Here is a 23,777-nt window from a genome sequence, read left to right on the forward strand (position 1 = left end):
GAAATGCACCGAAATTGACACTAAGGAGGCCTACTTGCACGTTTTCTAGTGAATGAACCAGGCGCTGAACTAGATGAGAACACAGGGTTTATCAGCTAAACTTCCAAGTTAAAATAACAAATGAATTGAACCAGTTGGTTTCATTTTGTCAGAAGCTACAAGTGAAACATTCAACAGGAGTCCTTCTTCTTTATTTTCTCAAAACGTATATCTTATTCACAAAATTTTGCAAAGGTGCATTACATCACAGTTGCATCTTACTGCATTTTGTGTAATGCTATGTCTTTCAGTATAGCACATGACAATCACTATCCTTATGATTACTGTGTATGTTATCTTTATAATATACATTTGATGTCAAACATCATCTGGCATGTATGGTGTTCTACATTATGAACTTGTATGTTAGGGTGGGTTGTCCTTTGCTATGGTAGTCCTAACTCTTATTTGTTTTGCTCAGCACAGCCCTGGCTTGCGATGTTTGATTACATTGCAATACCACCATATTTCAGACAGACCAAAGCATTTCCTTCATCATTTGATGGCCTTCCAGAAACAGTTATGTTTATTTTGGTGTGCATTCCTGAGAACAGCTCAAAAAACCCAGGGTCCTGTGTTATGGAGCTGCTCAGAATGAACTTCAACAAAAGTAATTACATTTCTTTCTAACCAGGGTGCTGTCGCAATTGGTATTCATTGATCTCTGTTGGGAGCATGGATGTTGATAGGTAGTTGGATCAAACTCAAATATGATACTGTCCACAATCAAATATCCTGCTGGCGTTTATTGTCAGAACTCTTACTTGGCCACTTGAATGAGGTAACAAGGAACAGCCAATGTCCATGGATCTTTATCCCGGGGAAGATCAGGGAGAAAGTGGAACATTTTATAAAAGGAAACAATTGGAAAAAATCTGTAATACCACTCATCACATCTGCCCACTGCAAAAGAAAGATTATTCATGACTTCTGCCTATGTTGAGATGATGGGTAGGGGAATCTCCCTATTCCACTAATCATTGAAGGGAGTTGCAATTGCAATTTTCCCTCCAATGCACTCTTGGGGAAGGGTCCTATTACTTACTCCAGATATTAACTTAATCTGCCTTTAAAGATTTTCTATGTTGGAGAACTTAGTCCCAGATCTGTGCTTTGTAGGAAAAGGAAAACATTAGTATTGGAGGTAGAAATATGACTACCATTCTCAACAGAAATTGAACTGCTCCCTGTTGTGCACATCCTGCTGCATCATGTCTTCCTTCCTGCCCAACAAGCTGATGGGCATCTTTATCCTTGGACAATGTCACCATTAGAAAGGAAATCTTACTGCATGATCAATTTCATATTGGCTTCAATCAATATCTATTCCCTTAATGTAGCTGAACTTCAGTCCAAAACGTGTATCAAAATTTCTACAGTTACAGGGTAGGCTATTACTGACATTCTAAACTCAACAGACCAATATACTCCAGCATGTCAGTAAAACAAAACTAATGATACAATGGCTAATGCCAATGCATGGCAAATCTACCATGTTATTGTTTGGGAGAACTTCTGCTGCAATAAATAGAATGGAAAAAACACTGATAAAGTGAAATAATGAAAGGTAAGATAAATGAAATTAAGGTATTCAAATTAGCAGGAGATTTTGAGATGGGGTAGATAATGAAAGAACATTTGATGAATCAGTAACAAAGCCACAGACTAAGGATTATCACGTTACAATCCACTTCAGTAACACACTGTAAATCAACCCTCCTATTCAGAAACTTACCAACTGTTTTTATTAAGTATGCACTGTACTCCAATTTATCTGACTTTCAGACAAAGGTTGATAGAAAGTACACACTTGGTTTCTGTACTAAACAAGAATTATTATTTATTATAATTAATTGGAATACAACTACAAGTAAACTGATACAAACCATTGGCATTTAACACTACTAACTAAAACTCTAATCCACTTATAAATTCCCCTTACACACACATACACAGACAAACAAGTAGTGAAGATAGATTATTAGCTGAGGTAAAAAAACTGGATAGTCAGTTCAATGGTCTTTGCTTTCCGATATTGAAGTTACAATGACCTTTCTTTGGCTAGCCAGGCCCTTGATGTTCAGTTATTTTTTCCTGAAGGCTTCTATTGGTTTGTAAGAAGTAGAGAATGATTGATTAACTTGCAAAATCTTTCTGATTTATCAATTCAAAAGTCCCAGCTTATAGCAACTACTGTAGGAAAGGTAATTGGTTTTCTTCAGGTTTAAACTGAGGCTTTTTTTTACTGCAGAGAGTAGGCAACTTCTGATGGGGAGAATACCAGCACACTCTACTGTGTCTTTTTCTTTGTACGTATCTCTGTAATTAATTGCTAGTGCCAACTTGCTCAGTTAGCTGAGAACCAATCAGCTTCACTTGTAATCAACTTACACGTTGCAAAAACCCATAGCAACAAAAACACAGTTGACAACAGGAAACAAATTCCTTACTGTGAAATAATGCATTCCCTGTTTTTAAAACAGTTCTTTCTCCTTGCACTCCACAGTTCTGGACTCAAAACATACACAATAGAACAACAGAGATGAAGTTACAGGAAATATTTTCATTCAAAATGTTAATGGGACAAAGACCTAAAGATATTTTGAACGTTATTGGATAAATATTTGAAAAGGAAGAATATAAAAAAAAATAGGATTCTGTGGCTGAAAACCTTGAAACAGCTTAACTGTTTTCATAAATTGTTTTCATCTCTCTCACAATCTGCCTTTCCACCTATTTTCGTGTCATTTGCAAACATTCACTTCCTTCCTCTAAATCATGAATATATATTGTAAACAGTTGTGGTCCCAGCACTGATCCCCATGGAACTCCACTGGTCGTGGATCACCAACCTGAAAAAGAACTCCTTATCCCCACTCAGTGTCCTACCCATGAGGTAGTTCTCTATCCATGCCAAAATACTACCTCCATTTAGTAGAAATAGTACCTTCACTTTAATTCAGCAATGCCGTATAGCTGCCAGACTGCTGGCTCACTAACTTTTCTTCCAGGGTGGGCAGGTGAGCTGTCTGTTCCTTCCCCCCAAGCCCCCCACCCCCTTTAACTTTAATCTCAATTTTAATATTGAATCTTCTCAATATCGGAATAATTTTCTCCTTGTCCAATTCTGAATGTTGGTCAGAATGTTTGACAATTTAGAGACAGACAGTAGTGGGGTTTAAAAAGTTGATGGCAAGGTAAAGCTGGGTATTGTTTGCATGCATCTGAAAACAGAGGTGCTTCACATGATTTCATTGCCAATAGTACCTGAGAAACATCAGGAGGCCAAGGATAGTTACTTAGGGGCACCAGGAATAAAGTTGGAAGAATCACAACAAACATGTTATGACTCTCTGGATATTGTACTGGAAATCAAGCCCAGTTATTTCTGGAGTCATCTCAAAAGGCAAAGATTTTGTAAAGTACACTAAGCTCCCAATTTACCTGCCCTTCAGACCCAGGTTGTTTGGACCAAGTTTCTGTACTGAACAAGAATCACTATTTATTACAACTTCTTAGACTCTAGCTATACAGTTATAAACTGTCAGCATGTTAATTAAAACTCTAATCCTCTTGTAAACATTCCCTTACATGCACACAAACAGACAACAGACAGGGTAAAATAGGTTATAGACAATGGGGAAAAAACTGGAAAGACATTTCAGGAGTCTTTGCTCCTAGGCTGTTGTTCACTCAATTCTTATGACTCGTCTGCTTGCCAGCACGTTGTCCTCTACAGTATTCCATCAAAAATGCTTCCATTGCAGATACAGCAAGAGGTTAGTCAAACTTTAAAGCTCTTTCTCTGTTCCATTTCTTACACAGAATCTTGCCTTTCCATCTTGATGTGATGTTCTGACCATTTTGCAGTGAAATTTGCCAGCAGAACATTGCACTTTGGCATGGGGTGCGATTTGTGTACCTGTGACGTCAGCCATATTTTCATATCCAATACTCAGTTACGGGAATGTTTTATGTTCCAGAACCACACCCAAATAGGTACTGCAGTTTTGATACTGTGGTCTTCTTCCTTATGTATTCTCATTGACCTGAAATGTTGGCTCAAAGCCATCATGGGTGAGTTGGCAGTTGGTTGGGTGCAGGGTATGGCATCAAATAGCGTCTTGACAACAACACTGGGCTATCATTTACTTAGCCTGTGGGTAAAATATCCACAGCAGGAAGGGCATCCAGTGGCCTGTTTGCCCATGGGCCATCTAAGATCCTTATGTTGCTAATGAAGAGTCATCATCCCACTGGGATTTGACCTGTCACAGCAAGACAGGCACCAAGTCTCTAGTCTTTTTGTTACTTATCCCACTGGAGGCCCTCTTCTGGAAGCTCCCAAGTTCATCTCCTTCCACCTGCCCTGCCAAGCCCAGTGCACACAAACCCTTCAACAAAGCCTGCCAGCCTCCCGGCTTCGGTGGGACCCTAGCCTAATATTTGTCTGTATTCTATAGGCTTCAATGACAACCTGCAGTTCCAGCAATGAACACTGCTCTGAGTGGCACTTCTGGGATGAACGATCAGATTTGGTTGGTCAACAGCTTTTTGAAGTGGGACTCTCTCCCTAATAGGAGTGTAAATACCACCTGAAACAAATTAATGCTCCATGGTTGTAAAATTACTGCACAGCAATCTAGTTAAAGGGAGAGACACTCTCCCTCCGACTTTTATACCCAAATGTCCCCGGTTAGAATTCAGTCCATTAACAGTTTTCCTCTCTCCACTTCCTATTTAGTTCAAGGATTTTTCAGTTGGATGATTCAGCTGCCAAACCCACAGCATCCAGTGACCCCGAGAACAGTAGATCTGATCTAGTCATTGTGGACCAAAATTTAAGTGTCCATTTCATTCATGGGTATTTGCAGTTCCTATATTGCATATAGGAACATCCACAAATGAAACACAAGCAGAGCTGCACCTTAAGCCATAAATACAGCATAAGGAAGGAAAACTGTCCGCAAATCAGTGCAGGAGTACAGAATTAACTAATGCATCTGAATAAGGAGATTTTTAAAAAAATTTCTACTTTCTGCAAGGCCGATCTTCCCAATGAGCATATCCTCAAACGGGGCAGATTTGGGGAGGGGAGGAGGGCCAGAGGCTTCATTCCTCAATAATACAGCCATGAGAATTAAGGAAATGCCTGCCACCGACAAAGCCTAAGTGGTTTCCTCCACATTCCGCCCAACTGCTTTTGGACTTCATTTTTGCAATATTACATTGCTCTGAGAAATGCCCAGCTCTCCTGATGTTGCTGCCAACTTTCAGCAACTATGGTTACCTTTCATTAGGCCTGCAGGAACCAATATGCCTATGTAATTAGGACGGTGGATGCTGAAGACAGCAATTAGGAGACCATCTTCTGCATGATCGCATGGTACTGCATTCATGACGTGGATGCATAAGTAGCCTTAACTCCTGAAAGCAAACTACTTTCAATGTTCTACCCAATGAGTCAGTACTGGACAGTATTGAGATAAAAATCTGTGGAGAACAAGACAAGTTTGAATCTAATCTACTGATCTAACATTAAATGAATGTGGGACTGTGCTTGAAGCTCCAAAACAGTGAGCTCCCGCTTTCAATCACAAGTGGCTAAAAGCTTCAGGGAGTGGAGACCATTATTCAACAAAATAATTTTGTTGCATTTGTTTCAATATGCCATTAAGAAATGTGAAAACTACCTTACTCCCTTTGATTTCGCGCTGAAGAGCAAGAAAATGAACACCAGCATGAAGTTCACTTTTGGTAGGAGGATTACATTAAAACAATGAACGCTGCAAGTATTTAATAAAATGTTTACTCATTACATATCATAAATAGAATAAAAAGACATTATTATTATTCAACTGAAAACACTACATATTGCTGTTTTTAATTTTCACATCTATCTGATTTACAATGAAGCATAATTATGCACTCTTAGTGCAGTACAGAATAGAAACTTTCATCTCGTACTGCACAGCTTGTGTGCAATTTTACAGCTCGCTGCCTACCAGAGCATGTTGCTCAAGACCTGGGCCAAAATAAGCTGATCTGCAGCTGTATGGGTGGGGTATAAGCATGACAGAGATTCTGTTATCAGGATGCTGGCACCAGTAGGAATGTGTATTACATCTTCCCCAAGTATCCATTTCTACTGAGTGCAATGTCCCTGCTTGTAGATTCTTGTCAGCTTGATGGCAGAAGCACCCTTCTTTTGTGTCTGTTAAGAAACTGATTGAGGAAGCAGACAAAGACCAATACAATCAGAATCAGATGTCATTACCAAACATTGGCTTGTGCACTGCTCTTGTGGACTTGGAAAGAACTTGAGTCATTCCAACCATCCTGCAATCCATCACCTTACGAAGAGATCCTGACTTGAGTTGCCTTTGCATTTCAGCCAAATGAATGCTTCCAATCTATTCTGACCACATTCATTTCTGTCCTGGAAACGATACCTTCATAATGACACTGAACTGTTCCTCAACACTGCAGTGTCAAGTTTACCAGAGGCTTCAATGTGTTTGTGCAACAAATGGTGCACTGAGCTTGATGCCTAGTAACTAGTTATCAGGCACATGTCTTATGAAGTGCGATGAAGTCTGTGGAATTTCTGACCCTCTTGAGTATACACTGCTGACTGTATTGCTGTTGTTTACCCGTCGTACCTGATGTTAAAACAAAGATAAAGTAACATACAGAAGCAGCTAACCATTAAGATTATTTCCCGTTTCTGTCCCATTGCTCTCATGTACATTAAGATGTCAGCATTGGTAGGGTGGTAGCACTTTTACTTCTTAATTGGAGGTCTTGGGTTCAAAATCCACTGCAAAGACCAAAAATGCCAGGCTGGACATTAACAGTTATGGGATCATGTACATGAATTGGAGACTATATATTCACATATTGGAAACTATGTATTCACATATAACAGTAATTACAATTCCAAAGAATGATTACATTCCTGTAAAGCACTTTGAGATGTCCTGAGATATGAAAAGTTCTAGATAAATGCATTATTTGTTTAGTGTATTCTGAATCTGAGAAATACACCAAGAATGGGCTGAAGTTGTCTGCTACTGCATAACTTTCTGTCCCAGGACAACATTCAGAAGTGGAATTTGACTGGTTAATTCAGAGGAACTTATCAACCACGATTGAATGGCGGAGCAGACTCGATGGGCCGAATGGCCTATTTTCTGCTCCTATGTCTTTTGGTCTTATGAACTGACACAGCTTCTCATCTGAAGGAAAGGACTGGAGATCAGGACCTGTATGCATTGGACACATGTGCCTCAAACATACGACATGGACAGCAACACAGAGTACTATCATGTTGATGGCAGATGCTTGTACTTTTGGGAATAACTCATCATTTATTGTGTTATGCTAAGCATCACTTTCAAGCACATAGCTATCATGTGGGTTACCAGGGCAGAGCCTTTGTGGATAATGGGATCTATCAAACAACAAAGTGAAAACAGCCACTTAATAGTTTTTTTGGTGGTATTGGCTGAGGGGAGAATATTGGCCAGGAGATCAGTAAACCCCCTGCTCTTCTTCAAATAGACTCAGGAATCTTTAATATTTCCTAACCTGTCTTGATTTAGAATCTCAACAAAAGACGACAGTCCCAAATTTCTAGAAGGTTCTGTTAGATTTTCATTTTAACCCTGGAAAAAGCAAACTTAATGGACAGGGCACTGAGTCCCTATGCTTCAGCGGATTCTGTGCCAAAGTTCTGGTGAATATCTAAGAGTTCTTTTCCCAAACACGTCAATTCAGGGTTTAACTTATTTTAAAAATTAACTTTCAGGATGTGGACATTGCTGGCATGACTGGCATTTATTACTGTTTCCTAGTTGCACTGAATAGGTGGTGATGTGCCTTCTTGAAGCACTATGGTCCATGTGGTAAAGTGCTCTGACAATGCGGATGGTAGGATTTGGTCCAGCAACAATTTTGTAATGGTGATAAAAATCTAAATTAGATGTCTGATGTGGATGTGATAGTATTCCATGATGCATCTGCTGCTTTTATTTTTCTAGGTGACTAAGGTTATGAGTCTGGGAGGTTCTAATGAAAAATACTTATTCAGTGGCAGTAGTGCAGCCTGTGAGTAGTATATGCTGAAGCCAAACAATGTGGTTGACTATTTAGTGGCCACTCAATTAAAGAACAATTAAATGCCAGCCTGTCTAGTGATACCCACATCTCATGAAAGAATAATTGTGGCACAACAGTAGAGTTTTCCTACCTCTGGTTGAGAAGATCCAGGTTCAAGTCCCACCTGTCTCCGTCATGTGATAACATGAACAAGTTGATTAAAAATATCTACACTTAAGGCAAGGTGGGCAGGTACGAGAAGGTTAAATTAATGGATGAGACGCTAATCAAACCAAACACCCCAATACAGTTTAAGTGTGAAGTGGCAAGATCATAAAAAGATCAAGTGGCTGCTTTGTTTTGGATACTGCCAAACACCTCACGTGCTGTTGTTGTTGAACCCTATCAGCCATGTGGACAGTATTTAAATCACAGTCCTGTCTTGTGCCTTATAGGTGATAAAAAGGCTTTAGGGAGTCAGGAGGTGAGTCATTCACCACAGATTACTTTGAACTGCCTTAGTAGCCACATTATATAAACTGATGGTCTAGCTGAGTCTCTGTAATATAAAATATATATTAGAAATGACAACCAATTGGGTGCTTGTCCCAGTTTTGCCTAGATTTGTTGCAAATAAGAAAATACAAACAATAAAACAACAGCTGGCAGCAAGGTGAACCAAGTGCATGACTGAAGAATTCTGTTGGGTCTACAGACAAACAATGAGCACTGTGAGATGCTAAGATTTTCACCTTTTCCATTATCATATTGCTGAGCATTTCTTTCTTTTTGAATGTTGGCATATCATTGGTGAGTAGAGCTTCAGTCATATCCAATATCCTTTTCTCATGATGCATAATCTGCTTCTGTTGCTCACGGTTAAATAAGAGATCTCTTAGCTCTTTCACAATGCTGAGTAGGAAAACCAAAATAATCATTAAATGCACCAGAAGTAACTCATGCTGTGGATCAGGACAGTGACCATAATTCACACTGTAGGAATACATAAGGTCAGTGTAAGTGAATATAACTTACACTGTGGGTGGAGGTACTGAGTGGGTTACAGAGACAGCTGTGGTAGGTCAGACCATTAGTAACTCGCACTGGAGATGGGGGGAAGGTTGTGTGATAGTAATTTACACTGTAGGTTGGGGGAATGAATACCCCTAACTTATACTGACAGTTGGGATGTTGACCATAACTCAAATGATTTGAGTTACAATAACAATAACTTAGCGAGGAGTGGGTCAGAATGATAGTTACACTGCAAGTAGTAAATGACAATACCCAGGTTGTAGTGGGTCAGAGTGAGTATATTATTTGGTGGAACAGGGTGACATGAAGATTCAGATTTTCAAAGTTGTGGAGACCCCGTGGGCACTTAGAACTGGTGAGCAGGACTGGGTGTGGAAGTTGAGCCGTGATTTCTGACATTCAATTCTGGCTGACTGGGGAAGGGAGTGTCGTGTGACTCACATGAGGAAAACTTGAACTCTGCAGGGCCATTTAAACTTACACTGAGTTCAACTTATTTTATGCGGTAGCAAGAGCTTAAATCCATAATGTGGGAAACTTTTTTTTGAAAAAACAGTAGACATTATTTCTTGAAGGACTGATAAGGTCTGTAAGACGGTCATGATGTGAAGTTATTTAAACACAGAACCTTTGAAAATTGAAACTGCATGCCTGTGACACTGTTCTGTTCTGCTGGTTAAGCTACTGTTTGTTCACATTACCCCAAAGGCTATCGTTTTATCATGAATGCCTCGAAGCTTTCCACTAACTATAATTATCTCTATTGTGAGTCATAAATTCACTTTTATTAACAGCTCAAAAAGTTATTGAGAGATTAGGCGTCACTAATGTGCAGTAATGAATAGTTTTTTTCATAAGGACATAATAACTTGAGGACATTTAAAAATTTGAATAGGCTTTCATGAATGGGAACTTTTTGTAAACATGGTGAAGGCTGTAATAGATATTTAGGCCTTTATTTTATTCAATCCCCAAGTCCAACATGCCTCCTGAGTTCTGTTCATGATGGACATTGGATGAGTTGAAAAGATGAGTGTAAGGGCTTGGGTTACTGAGTGGGTTGGCAGAGTTTATATTATGTTCATGTGGGGCTATAAGGGCCCATGGGCTGTGTAAAGGGAATGGGTGGCATGGAGTCATGAAGGTTGCATTAGAAGTGGGTGGGGTGGGTTAAAACCTAATGGAAAATGGTCAACGTCCGAGAAAACCATGGTGTGCCTTTTAAACAGACCCTTCAGCACTCAACAGCAGGCCTGACACTATTCTAGACACAAACTCCCCAGAATGAAGAATGCATCTTAGGGAGCTTCTCCTGACTAGCACCACCTGCCTGAGAGTGAAGGTCCAGCCTAACTTTCATTGTCGTTGGTCGAACTGAAAGTCTAAGTTGTACAGGATAAAGTAGTGATAGCTGCCTGCACTGAATGTTATAAACTGCAGAAGTAGTATCCACCTATTGAGCTCAAGGCGAATCTGCTTATAGTAATGGATGTTCCTCTGGATAGCTTCAAGCACTAGACAGAATTCCTCGTATGTTGTAAGATTAAGATTCTCCAGAGAGCTGTACTTCATTGGTTGCTGTTTGTGAGCCATGGTAATCTGCCTGATACAGTCTTGCACATGGATCAAGGGCATCTTAGGCCCTGATTCACCCTCATCTTTCAACTGAAATAAAGAATTTCACAACATAGTGTTAAAGGGATGATTACCTCTAGGATAAATCTAAAATTAAAACAACATACAATACAAAAAAAATGAAAACATTGGTTAATAATTGGTTTAAGCATGTCAATTCATATCAACAATACACTATCACTCACATCAGTCTATATGACTGGTCATTTACCATGAAATTTATAACCCCTTTTTATTTTTCTCTATCTTGGATCAAGAATGGGAAAAGGACTACTTTAAAGCAAGGGCTGTTGAAGGAGTTGCTGCACTTTTAAAAACAGCTTACTGGAACTCATTGAGAGCTGTGTTTACAGTATTGCTTTGTTTAAGCAGCAGGGGAGGATGTTCAAGGCACTACAGTACCACAGGTATGTGCTTCTCCCAGAGACAGTATTGATTGATTTATGTAATCAGGAACAATCGTGAAGGCCAGGAGTAGTCTGCATGACAACAACAACATTCTTTCTGATTCGTTCCTGGACAGGTGAACAGACAGCGAGTGAACAAGAGAGGTAGAAGCCTCCATTCTACCTTCTTTCTGCAGTGAAGTAACCAAGACCTGGAAGATAGCTAGCTATTCACTCCAACCACTGGCTGTAAGCTGTTGCTTCTTACCAGTGACTGAAAGACTGAACGAGTGCACAAATTGGCCTGTGTCTGCAGTAAAGAACTGAAAGAACTTGGAAAGAATAAGAAACTTGAAGAGCAGAATAACTTCTGGAGAAAACAGAAGGATGTCTCATCGAATCCTGTGGACTGGTGCTACTGAGCTGCATTTTACCTGTATTTTTCTTGCCATCTATAACATCCATGTTTTTTGTCTGTATACACAGGGGTCTAAGAAGGGGATTACAGGTCCAGCTAGTAGAGTTATAGGTGGATAATTCAGAGGTTTGTTTGCCTGTCATTAGAAAGATTTCTTTGTAAAAAGCAGAAGTTTCTTGTAAAGTACAGAATCTTGGTCAGTATTTTCTGTTAACCCGAGTTTATCAGACAGGAAAACTGGGAACTGAGTAACTTGGTTAAATCTTTAACTTTTGTGATGACCCCAGGAATATTGGGGCTTGAGTATATTCCAGTTTTTTTAAAAATTCATTCATGGGATGAGGGCATCACTGGCGAGGCCAGCACTTACAGTCCATCCTTAATTGCCCAAATGGCAGTTAAGAGTAAACCACATTGCTGTGGGTCTGGAGTCACATGTAGGCCAGGCCAGATAAGGATGGCAACTTCTTCCCCTGAAGGACATTAGCGAACCAGATGCCATTTTCCCAACAATTGATAATGGATTCATTGTCATCACAAGACTCTTAATTCCAGATTTTTACTGAATTCAAATTCCACCATCTGCCATGGCGGGATTCAAACCCAGAACATTACTTGGATATCTGGATTAACAGTCCAGCGATAATACCACTAGGCCATCACATCCCCTGAAATACGTTGTCACTAAGGTGGATTTGAATGCTAAATTCAGAAGTGTGCATCTTATTCAATAATGCATGATGTTAGTGATTACTTTATAATAAAAGCTGCTGTTGGTAACTGGAAACGGAAATTGATCTTTTTTCTGAAGAATAACTGAGTTACCATTTCAAACCATTTTAGTTTTCTTTATGCTTAGCGCAAATAACTGTTCAATAAGTGACTGATTGCTCCCTATGGAATGCAATGTGCCTGTGTCGATGCAATATCTAGTAACACTGCAGTGCTCAGGAGTGGGAATGTAATTTGCTCATTAGGATCTTTGTCAGTTGTATGATATCTTCTTAGACTTTGGAAGATAAATTGCTCTCCGACAACATGGTTCTGACCATCATTTTTGAATAAAGACAAGTCAAAGAGCAGAATAACTGCTATTTAATTAAAATTACAACCTGAAACTCAATTCCTGACTGCAAAATAGTAAAAGAAGCAAGTTTCATTAACCTTAATGACACTAAGTCCGAACCAATGTTAACAGCCCAGAACACTGACAAGGTGGTTAGCTCAAGAAGATAACTTTAAATTGGTCAAAGGCTGCATATTTCTCTGATTGAGTGTCCAACTGTCAATCAACAGTCAAAAGATAAAAGCATGAGACTGGCTGAAATATCTGTGAACAGAAAATTCAAAGTTATTGGTGGTTTAGCAATCATCTCTGTTTCTGTAAACAAGTTCCTGTGAACAGAGGCAACATCCTGAGCTGAGAAATTGTCAAAGATCACTGGCAACATCTATTAATAATCTGCAGAAACCAACACCTCACTACTCAGAGCCCTTAGCTGCCTCATTGTGATCAGTCACCTACTACTGTAGGCAAACAGAGCAACTAAAACTACTGTTACATTCTATCCAAACATACAAATGCAGCTTCTCTTTCAACAATAAGAAACAAATTTTAGTGATTAATTTGAAGTGATCATCTCAAAACCTTGATAAAAGTGTACATACTTTAAAAGATTCCTTTGACATCAAACAGCACAAATTTTTGATTTGGCACCAAGACTGTTACCATTCAAATAAGTGCGTGTCTGAAGTAGTCACATAACATACCAAACACCATGATCCTTTCTGGCTGATTGGAGTTCCGATTAGTTCATTTTTTAGTAAAACGTACGTTGTCCTAGGGACAGTTTGTTTAGAGAAGTCATATAGCTGTTCATATATCTATAGATGCTGCTGTTTGACCTGTGCAGATGCTGCATGTTACAGTTCAGGGTGGTTATGATTTTCAGGGGTCAGTCGGCTGGATAGACTGTTTGCAATGCAGAGCAATGCCAACACAGAGTTCAGAGTTCAATTCCTACACTAGCTGAGGTTACCATGAAGGACTCTCCTTCTCAACTAACCCCCTTGCCCGAGGTGTGGTCTCCCTCAAGTTAAATCACCACCAGTCATCTCTCTCTAATGAAACAGCAGCCCCGTTGTTCACCAGGACAATGGCAACTTTACTTTGGTTGTGATCACCATTGACTCAACCTTTCTCCTAACCAGGAGGCACTGCCTCATTTAACAACTTCTTCCCTCCCAATGACAGGAGCAGGATAAAATTCATCAGTAATACTGTCCCACTGTCCTCTAGCATTAGACGATAATATAACAATGCAAGCTAATCAAGGTGAAGCAAACCAGTGACGAGGAATGGAATAAATTCAATTGCAGTAATAAACTTGCAAGGTGAAGTCTATAAATTTTCTTGCAACAATATGCTTAAGCTACTGACTTAACACATCCACAAGTAATCTATATGAGAGATTTTTTTTTCCCCCAATCAGGGTTGGAAATGGAGTTTTCAATCCTGATCAGAATTTCTGTGTCCTGTATGGGGCAGTTGGATATTTTTTCTATTTTCCACACCTGCAATCCATATTGCCATTTTGAAAAAAAGCTTGTACCTAGCACTCAGAAATATGTCCATTTGAAAATAAAGGTAGATGGCTAATCATATTTGACACAGGACGTGTACACAGATTTTGATCCCAGAAGCCTGCACTAGGAACTATAGCTCTAAAGAAGCATTCTATGTTAGTGCTGCACCAGTAGATATCATTCCTTCTTGGCGTGCATCATACCTCAGCCAATAGAGTTGAATCATCAGTCAGTGTATGCCTCTTTTCCTTTTGCTCTAACATTGCTTGCTCCAGGTTTGAAGTCACTGCGGCAACCATAATGTTTGCACAGATAAAAGATGCTCCTATGATGAAGATGAAGAGGTACAGTGCACCCCAGTACATTATTGCTCCATCCTTTTGCCTGGAAAGAAGATAGTTTTATAAACATCAATGTGACAATTTTTTCCTCAGTGGCAGTGTTTAGTGGGGAGTTGTCCCAAATAAGCAGGACATTTAAGTACAATATGTTCCAACATCTGTAACACATTTATCTTATAGTCTTTAGAAACTACTAGAAGGTCCAGGTCAGTCCTTGGTCTATGTAGCAGAATGAGAAGATTCTGACCACAGTTGGCCTTGGGAATGAAATAATTTCCACTTGTCATGTATTCTAGACTCCACCACCAGAAAAGCAAACTAATTTGTTAATTCTATAAAGGCAGGACTGATTTCTACTTTTGCACAGCACACTGCCTGTTAAAAAGGTGTAGATGTGAGCATCATACATAGAAACCGTAAACCATTTGTACAGGATAAATGCGCAATAATGATAGATAGTTGAAAGACAACGATAAAGAAAATTGAATAAAGTATTCCATGGACTTTGAAAAGAATGAACCAGTTTGAACTCATTTCAAGGGGCTCTTGTGGCACAGTGGTAGTGTGATAACATCCCTGAACAGGCTGATTAAAAATACCTATACTTCACCAGAAGGACTTCTGATGACGTGTGGATGCCCAGGGCCTGCTCACACATAAAAACAGCAACTTGTAAACTGAAGTTACCCGAGCTCCAGCCACTGGCTTAGGCTGGTTAGAACTGGCACAGCTCAGAGAAAAGCAAGGGAAGTGGCATAAGGTATAAATCCTCCTTTGGTGGAACAGTAATGAGGTAATGCTAACAGTCTCCTTGGGCTGCAGCCTATAATGAAAGGCTGGCAACTTTTGAATTGTCATCCATGCCAGATTCTCACATTGCAATACATCTGCAAGTCAAAATGGAGGAGAATGTGGACATGAAATATTGTTATGCAACTGCTTTCCTTGTTCTTCTAAAACTGTTTTTACAATTAATCCTCTGCCCAAAGTTTTAAAAAAATACAAGCAGAAGCCTGGGAACGTGCCTGGAGAAAAAGAGACTTACACAAATTCTTCATAAATTTGCACCCATCCATCTTGTGTGATGCAGATAAACAGCGAGTACATAGCTCTCTCCAAACTCCCAAATGATTCTGGAACTTCAGTGCTAAATATGATCACCCCAAACACAGCGAATACCTGCAAAAGGAAAGATCTCATTTTCTGCAGCTTGAATGGAAAGATATAGAGATTGATAAAGCAAGTTAACTAATAGCCACAGTGTTGAGCAGTTGTAAAGAGTTCAGTGAAATTAAGTGGATATAGCTTGAGGCTTACATTAGAATATGTTATTGTACAAACACTTTAAGTGGAACTTTCAACTTTGACAGGGATGTAAAACAGGTGTTGTTAAGATAACTGAAGTCTAGAAAAACTTTTTAGGCTATGATGAAACCAAGGTGGTCTTTAATGAAAGTGAAGGGAATGGCACCTGCTGACTGGAGAGCTGGTGACATCTCTACAAAGCCCTTTGTGAGGAAGGCCCCTTGAATTACCTTTCCTGGGATTAGAGATACTGGGGGCAGAGGTTCTGCCCACACGGAACTGCTGGCCAAGCAGAGGCTGCAGCTGTACTGAACAGCAACATCACTAGAGATGAGTGTGACACCCACCAAAGGCACAGGATCATCACGGTTTCCAGGCCACAGGTGGACGATGGCAGAAAAGGGATTGAGATTGTGGGAAGAGAGGGATCAGCAGCAAGGGCAGGAGTTGGCTCTCAGTGGACTTCCTCCTTTCTGATACTGGCTCCATCGATCAGGCATTGTGACACTGAACGAGAGACAGCCTCTCATACCCTCACTTCCCCTTCCTCTTCCTGAAGGGCTCCACAAAAAATAAAATCCCACACCAGTCTGCTTGTAATACTCCCTGCATGTTGAGTTCACTGCCAGTTGCATTTTTCACATCACGAATGGTGTGATGAAGCCCTTAAGTGAGCAATTAATGGCCACTGAAGGGCCTCAGTTGGCCACAGGTCAGGAAGGTGCATGGTCCTCACCCAACCAACTAAATGTCCAAACCAAACTTACCTTGGCAAAAGGCACTAAATTTGGCTTAATAATATCTTTTAAAAGCCTGAAGATTGCAGGAAGAAGGAAGACTTAGGGAGTTGAGGAGCTCCGATGTTTTGAGAAGGAGGGTGTTTATAGCAAGGGAAGTACACCAAGTAACAATTTCATCACTGTAGGGATTCAGGGAGAGGGAAGAATGTGCGGGACAAACTAAGATCAAAAGTTCAGAAGATGATTGACCATAATAGTATCAATAAAGTTGGGACAAAAAAAAAAAATCTGCTATTCGACCATATAATACAACATATTGAATTTCAGCAATGGATACTGCTGTTGATATGGTGCTTAATAACATTGCTGTCTAACTTGGAAAATGTTAACACGTTCGAGAAAACACGCTCAATCCAGGCAACATTTAAAATGGGGATAACCCAGATACTATGAAAAAGCCAACAAGTTAAGCTGCCATTCCTTTCGTTTCTCTGCCATTACAAACCTCTTTTGTATTTGAGAATTCAACTCTGGTTCTTTAAACAAAAGCATGGTTTGTTCTGCTCTTACCTGTGGTGAGGTCTAGCTTCACCTAGAGTCACCATGAGGACATGCAGAAGTCTTGCAATATGGGTTAGTAACGGCCACCTCTTCTGTGTTATAAATACAGTTGTATTGCAAAGTAGAACTGTTATATATTTAGATAAGGAAGGCCATTCAATCCATCATAATTCATTCAAAAATCCAACTTCCCTTCACCCTTGTAGAAACTACTTGTCCCTTAAATGATCCCAATGATTTGGCTCCAATAGGCTTCTAGGACATAGATTCCACAGGGCGATCACTTTGTATGTAAAGTAATTTGTTGATATCTGACCTCGAAGTATTTTCTCATAGCTGAATTCTTGCTGATTTAGTCTGAAGTAATACTGGTAGTTAAAATTTTCTATATCCTTTATAATCGTATATCTATATTGGAAAATTTCTCAGATGCCTCTTTTCTTGGATGAGAAGCCTCAGGCTCTTCAGTCTTTCCATATAACATGACTGGATGATCAGTAGTGCAACTCTTCTGTACTGCCTTCAATACCAGAGTCTCTCTGTGGGTCTTTCAAAGTGCAGGCCTAGTGCGCTCTACAGTTTGATCAAGTTTTCCATCTGAGATTCTACTGCTTTGACCATGTTGTTCCAAATCCTACAGACACTTAATAATAGTTCTTCATTGGTCATTTTTTTTTGCATTGAATCTATTAAGGAGTCTTGATCTCCTGAATTCATCATCTGCTATTTCAACATGGAGCTACTTAGGTGTCACCTAGGTTTCTGACCCAAGTGAAGCACTTAAATTTGTCTGTATTAGGTTGCATCTACTATTGTTCTGCAATTTAACATGCCGTATTCAAAGAATCAAAGTACAGATGAGGCCTTTTGGTCCATCAAGTCTGCATCTACAAAAACACTTTAAATCTACACTAGTCTCACTTCCCAACACTTGGCCCATAGCCTTGAATGTTATGACATTTCAAGTGCTCACGCAAATACTTTTTAAAGTTTGAGATTTCCCACCTCAACTACCTTCCTAGGCAGTCATCCCAAATTCTGACAACACTTTGGGTGAAAACATTTTCTCAAATCCCCTCTAAACTTCTGTCTTTCACCTTAATTATGCCCCCTTGTTATTGACCGTTCAACTATGGGAATGAGTGCTCTTTATCCAGCCTGTCCATGCCCCTCAATCAGGTTCCCTTCTTAGCCTTCTCTGCTCCAAAGAAAAGGACGCAAGCTTATGTACCCTTTCCTTATAGCTAAACTGCTCTATCTGAGGCAACATCAACACTCTTCTGCACCCCTTCCAGTCCAATCACATCATAATATGGTTACCAGAACTGCACAGTGCTCCAGCTATGGCCTAACTACTGTCTTGTACAACTCTCACATAACCTCCCTGCTCTTATAATCTATACCTCGACTTATATAGGCAAGTGTCCTATATGCCTTCTTAATGGCCCTATTAAGTTCCTGATGGCAGCAGGAGAGGTTGTGGACAAGCCCTCCAAGATCCCTGTTCCTCTGAGCTCCCTAATATCCTGCTAGTCATTGAATACTACCTTATCTTGTTACTGTTTCCGAAGTGTATCACCTCATACCTATCACCAGGGTTAAAATTCTCTGTGTCACTGATCTGGTCATCTGACCAACCCATATATATCCTCCTATAAACCTTCTTCCTCACTGTCAACGACCTGGCCAATCTTTGTGTCATCTGCCAGCATACTTACCATCATTTCCTCCATGTTTACTTTTATATAATTTATACATAACACAAACAATAAGGGGCGAGCACTGATTCCTGTGGTACCCCTTTGGACACCAACCTACAGTCTCATGAACAGCCTTTTACCAAAACCCTCTGTCTCCTACCACTAAGCTAATTTAGATCCAACCTACCATCGATACTATATGTTTTTACCCTCTTTATTAGCCTCCCATGTGGGACACTGTCAAAGGCTTTGCTGAAATCCATATAAACTACATCAACTGCACTACCCTCATCTAAACACCTAGTTACCTCAAAAAATTTAATCAAATTAGTTAAGCATGACCTCCCTGTAACAAAGCCATGCTATCTCTGATTGAACCTAGCCACTCCAAATGGAGATGAATTCCCTCCTTCAGAATTTTCTCCAGTAGTTCTCAATACTGAACTGACGTGAGACTTCATCATAGAATCCCTACAGTGTGGAAACACTCCCTTCAGCCCAACAAGTCCACACCGACCCTCAGAGCAGCCCACCCAGACCCATCCCGTTATAACCCACCTAATTTACATTATGGGCAATTTAGCATGGCCAATCCACCTAGCCTGCACATCTTTGGACTGTGGGAGGAAACCGGAGTACCCTGAGGAAACCCATACAGACACGGGGAGAACATGCAAACTCCACACAGACAATTGGCCGAGGTTGGAATTGAACCCAGGTCCCTGGCACCGTGGGGCAGCAGTGCTAACCACTGAACCACCGTGCCGTCAAATTGGTCTGTAATTCCTAATTTATCTCTACCACCCTTCTTGAAAAGTGGAACCAGATTAGTTGTACTCCAGTCTTCTGGAATCTCTCCTGTGGCCAGCGTTTTAAAATTTAGGTCACAGCCCCTGTAACTTCCTTCATTGTGTTCCATGGCAGCTTGGTATATAACTCACCTAGACCTGGGTAAGTGACCACATTTAAGCACACTAAAACCTTCATTACCTCCTCATTCCCATGTCAAACTGCGCAAGAACCTCAGAATCCCTCTTCCTGAATTCTGTACCGACATCCTCTTTCTCCAAAATGAAGACAACGTGAAGTACTTGATTAACACCCTACCAATGTCCTCCAACTCCACACACAGATTGCCACTTTGTCCCTAATGGGCACAACTCTGTCCCTGGTTATCCTCTTCCCCTTGATATACCTATAGAATATCTTGGGATTCTCCTTAATCTTATCCAGCAATGTTTTTCATATAGGGTTAACAAGGTGTAGAGCTGGATGAATGCAGCAGGCCAAGCAGCATCAGAGAAGCAGAAAGTTGACGTTTCAGGTCTGGACCCTTCTTCAGAAATGGGGGAGGGGAAGGGGATTCTGAAATAAATAGAGAGAGAGGGGGAGGTGGATGGAAGGTGGATAAAGGAACAGATAGGTGGAGAGGGGACAGACAGGTCAAGGAGGTGGGGATGGAGCCAGTAAAGGTGAGAGTGTAGGTGGGGAGTTAGGATGGGGGTTGGTCAGTCAAAGGAAGATGGACAGGTCTAAGGCAGGGAGGAGGCTGGTAGGTAGGAGGTGGGGGTGGGGGTTGAGGTGAGAGGAGCGGATAGGTGGGAGAAAAGACGGACAGGTCAAGGAGGCGGGGACGAGCTGAGCTGGTTTTGGGATGAGGTCGGGGTGGGGAGATTTTGAAGCTTGTTAAGTCCACATTGAGACCATTGGGCTGCAAGGTTCCCAAGCGAAATATGAGGTGCTGTTTTTCATATCCCCTCTTTGTTCTCCCAATTGCTTAAGATACTGGCTGTATTTTTTTATACTCCACTAGAGCCTCTGTTGATTTGCTCCCTTTGTACCGGTTAAAAGCTACTCTTTTCCTTCTTATGCAGACCTTATCTCATTTTCTGTAATGCCTGAATTTCATCTTTTGATTTCACTTCCCTCTTAGTTTGGTCATTTTTGCAATTGTGTTGGTCACAGCACCTAGGTATTTCCTCATAACACTCTAATAAATTTATCAATTTCAATGCATTACCATGAATCTCCACTGCTTTGAAATTTGCAGCCTTTCAAATTAAAAGCCTTTTGGAAGCTGAAATTCACGCATTATTACTTGCTTAAAAACAAGTCAAGAAAATTAGTTAATCAGGAGTTCCAATGCTAAACCCACGACAGTTACTGATAACTAGGATGTGCTTATATAGATGAATTTTACTGTTGATAGTTTATTCCATTACTTCATGCAGAATGGAAGCATAGAGGTGGCATAATGATTCTGTCACTGGTCTAGCAATCCAGTTGTTCAGACTAATGGAGTGGTGACAAGGGTACAAATCGCACTACAGCAGCTGGTGGAATTTGAACTTAATCAATAAATCTGTAAGAAAAAGCTAGTTTTAGCAAAAGTGAGCATGAAACTATCACTATCATTGATGGTTATAAAGTCCCTTTTGGTTTGCTAATGTCCTTTAGGGAAGGAAATCTGCAATTCTTAACTAGTCTGGTGTAGATGTCTGGTCTATCAGACTCTCAGCCATGTGGTTGACTCTTAACTGCCCTCTAAAACTGCCTGGCAAGCCACCCAGTTCAAGGGCAACTGGGGATGGGCAACAAATGCTGGCTTGCCAGCAAAAATGAATGGGTCTGCAGGTGCCTGCATCTGTTTTGTCAGATTTTAAAAAAAATACAGACATCACATTAACCCATTTTCTGTCATGGCCCAGTGGCCGCTGGCTTTCCATATTGATTATAAATATTTCACAAATCTCTTACCATGTCTTAGTGCTTTAGGATAATCATCTATCCCTGGTGATGTATTAATTCAATTAGCTAATACAGAGTAACGTTTATATCTAAGGCCAGAAGTTAAATTGGACCAAGCAGTTGTGGTGCTAAGTGGATGTGAAGCCAATTTTTAAAGATGAGCTGAAGAGGACCATTTCTTTTCCAAAATCTGCACGGGGAGAAAAGGTGGCCAATTTGTAGAAATGTTATTGATTTTACTTGTGATACATTTGTTTGGAGAGGGCATTTTCCTCATGTCAACCATGCTGAATCCTTAGTCATTCTGAAATTATTTTGCACTTATTCAGTTTCAAACAAATATTGTGATTTTCACCTGTTCTCTTGCAGCCTTCTTGTTGCTGTAGTATTGTAACCACATTTTACTGTTATCTTATTGCTTTGGCTGCTGTGCAATTTTCAGGTCTCTCTCTTCTAGTCTGAGCATCCAGTAATGAGCTGATGTTTGCTGGCTAGGTTATGATCCCCAATTCCAGGTCAGCAACCCAGAAATACATGCGATGGGAAGCTGGTGATCTTTCTAGACATGGCCAGTTAAGAAGCTGTTGTACCTTCTTGGAGTAGATTGCTGACTTTGTTCCAGGCACATGTGTGAGAAATTCTCTCTGAGGCAGAAACGGGCCAGGGAGCTGGCCTGACAATTTCCCCCATGTTTCTAGACCCTTCACCTCCAAACATCTCCACAGAGACAGGAAATTCAGCTAAATGGGTTTCTTGCATTTGCCTCAATTAGCCACCTTTTTGCCCTAACAATCCCCCAATCAGAAAAAACAAATAAACCACAGATTTTTTCTTTAAAAAAACAGCAGATATCAAAATATCACCTGTAAAGGTTACTCTAGAAAAGCAGTTGCTCTAGATAAGGGAATGTGTGCTGTATGAGGTCCTTGGGACATACTATGAGTAGCACCTGTGCCGATGCTAACGTTACTTACTTGTACTCACCAATGTGATCAGGATGAGCAGGAAGATAATGTTGGCCATGTCAGAAACTGACTGGATGATTACCTGCACCATAATGGCCAGACCCTGGATGGCAGCTAAACTCCGCACCATTCGCAGAGGTCTCAGTACTCTAGAATAACCAACAAAAGGGCCTTATTTAATCATAAGCCATAAATGAAAAGCTACATATTAGTCAAACATTTCTAAACAGAATAACAACTGGACTTTATGAAAATATTCATAATTCACTAGTACTTACTACTTAACTTCATTGTAAAACACACATTAGACTTGCTTTAAGACAAAACTGTTGTTCTCGGAGTCCCATATGAAATTTTGCTCTATTTTGAAAGAGTCATTAATTCTTTTCTCGTAAGATGGGAGCCAATAACAAAAATGGCATTTTGGCCTGCTTTGTACTAATTTCATCAATGGCGTGACTAAAACAAAATCAATCTTTTGTATCAATAATAATCATTTTTTCACACCTGAGGCAATGGCCTAGTGGTATTATCGCTGGACTGTTAATCCAGAGACCTAGATAACATTCTGGGGACCCGGGTTCAAATCCTACAGCAGATGGTGGAAATTGAATCCAATAAAAGAGCTGGAATTAAGAATCTAATGATGTGCGTGAATCCATTGTTGATTGCCGGAAAAACCCATCTGGTTCACTAATGTCCTTTAGGGAAGGAAACTGCTATCCTTACCTGGTCCGGCCTACATGTGATTCCAGACCCACAGCAATGTGGCTGACTCTGAACTTTCCTCTGGCTAATTAGGGATGGGCAATAAAAAATGCTGCCTAGCCAGCGATGCCCTCATCCCATTAATGAATAAAAGGAAGTGACAGAAATTTAACCCCAATAAATATTGATTTTATAAAAAAACTTTCAAACTATTACACAAAATTTTAAGAATGATGATATAAGCTTTTTGTCTCACATTTATCAGGACAGTTCGCAAGAAAACCAATGAAAGGAAAATCAGCATTTATAGTGTACGAGAGGAGAGGGCTAATTCATTGGCAAGGGAATTCTGATTGGTAGAGATGTTGTCACGGATCATGCACCAGTTAATGATGACTGCCAAGTTTTGTTTAATTTCAAGATAGGCAGGTTAACTCCAATTTTCAAGGCATTGTCCTGAGAAATGAAGAAGTGAATGACTGTCATTTATTTTGTTGAGTATAGATGTCC

General features: G+C 40.2%; 1 protein-coding gene across 5 annotated transcripts in view; it reads right to left on the reverse strand.

The window, feature by feature from the left end:
• Positions 1-5,832: 5,832 nt before the first annotated feature.
• LOC109920439 (cation channel sperm-associated protein 4) overlaps positions 5,833-23,777 on the reverse strand; it is a 71,174-nt gene continuing 53,229 nt past the window's right edge. For 4 of the 5 annotated variants that reach the window (XM_048613011.1, XM_048613015.1, XM_048613013.1 and 1 more), the window contains 5 exons: positions 22,579-22,708; positions 15,586-15,719; positions 14,403-14,583; positions 10,628-10,839; positions 6,592-9,051 (listed from right to left, as the gene is read on the reverse strand). In XM_048613011.1, coding sequence (XP_048468968.1) covers positions 8,718-9,051; positions 10,628-10,839; positions 14,403-14,583; positions 15,586-15,719; positions 22,579-22,708 — 991 coding nt within the window. In that variant the 3' untranslated portion in view covers positions 6,592-8,717. Of the gene's footprint in view, positions 9,052-10,627; positions 10,840-14,402; positions 14,584-15,585; positions 15,720-22,578; positions 22,709-23,777 lie in introns of all 5 variants that reach the window. The other variant, XM_048613012.1, reaches the window with a different exon arrangement.

The sequence above is a fragment of the Rhincodon typus genome, chromosome 27, assembly GCF_021869965.1.
Source record: "Rhincodon typus isolate 14 chromosome 27, sRhiTyp1.1, whole genome shotgun sequence".
Taxonomy (NCBI): domain Eukaryota; kingdom Metazoa; phylum Chordata; class Chondrichthyes; order Orectolobiformes; family Rhincodontidae; genus Rhincodon; species Rhincodon typus.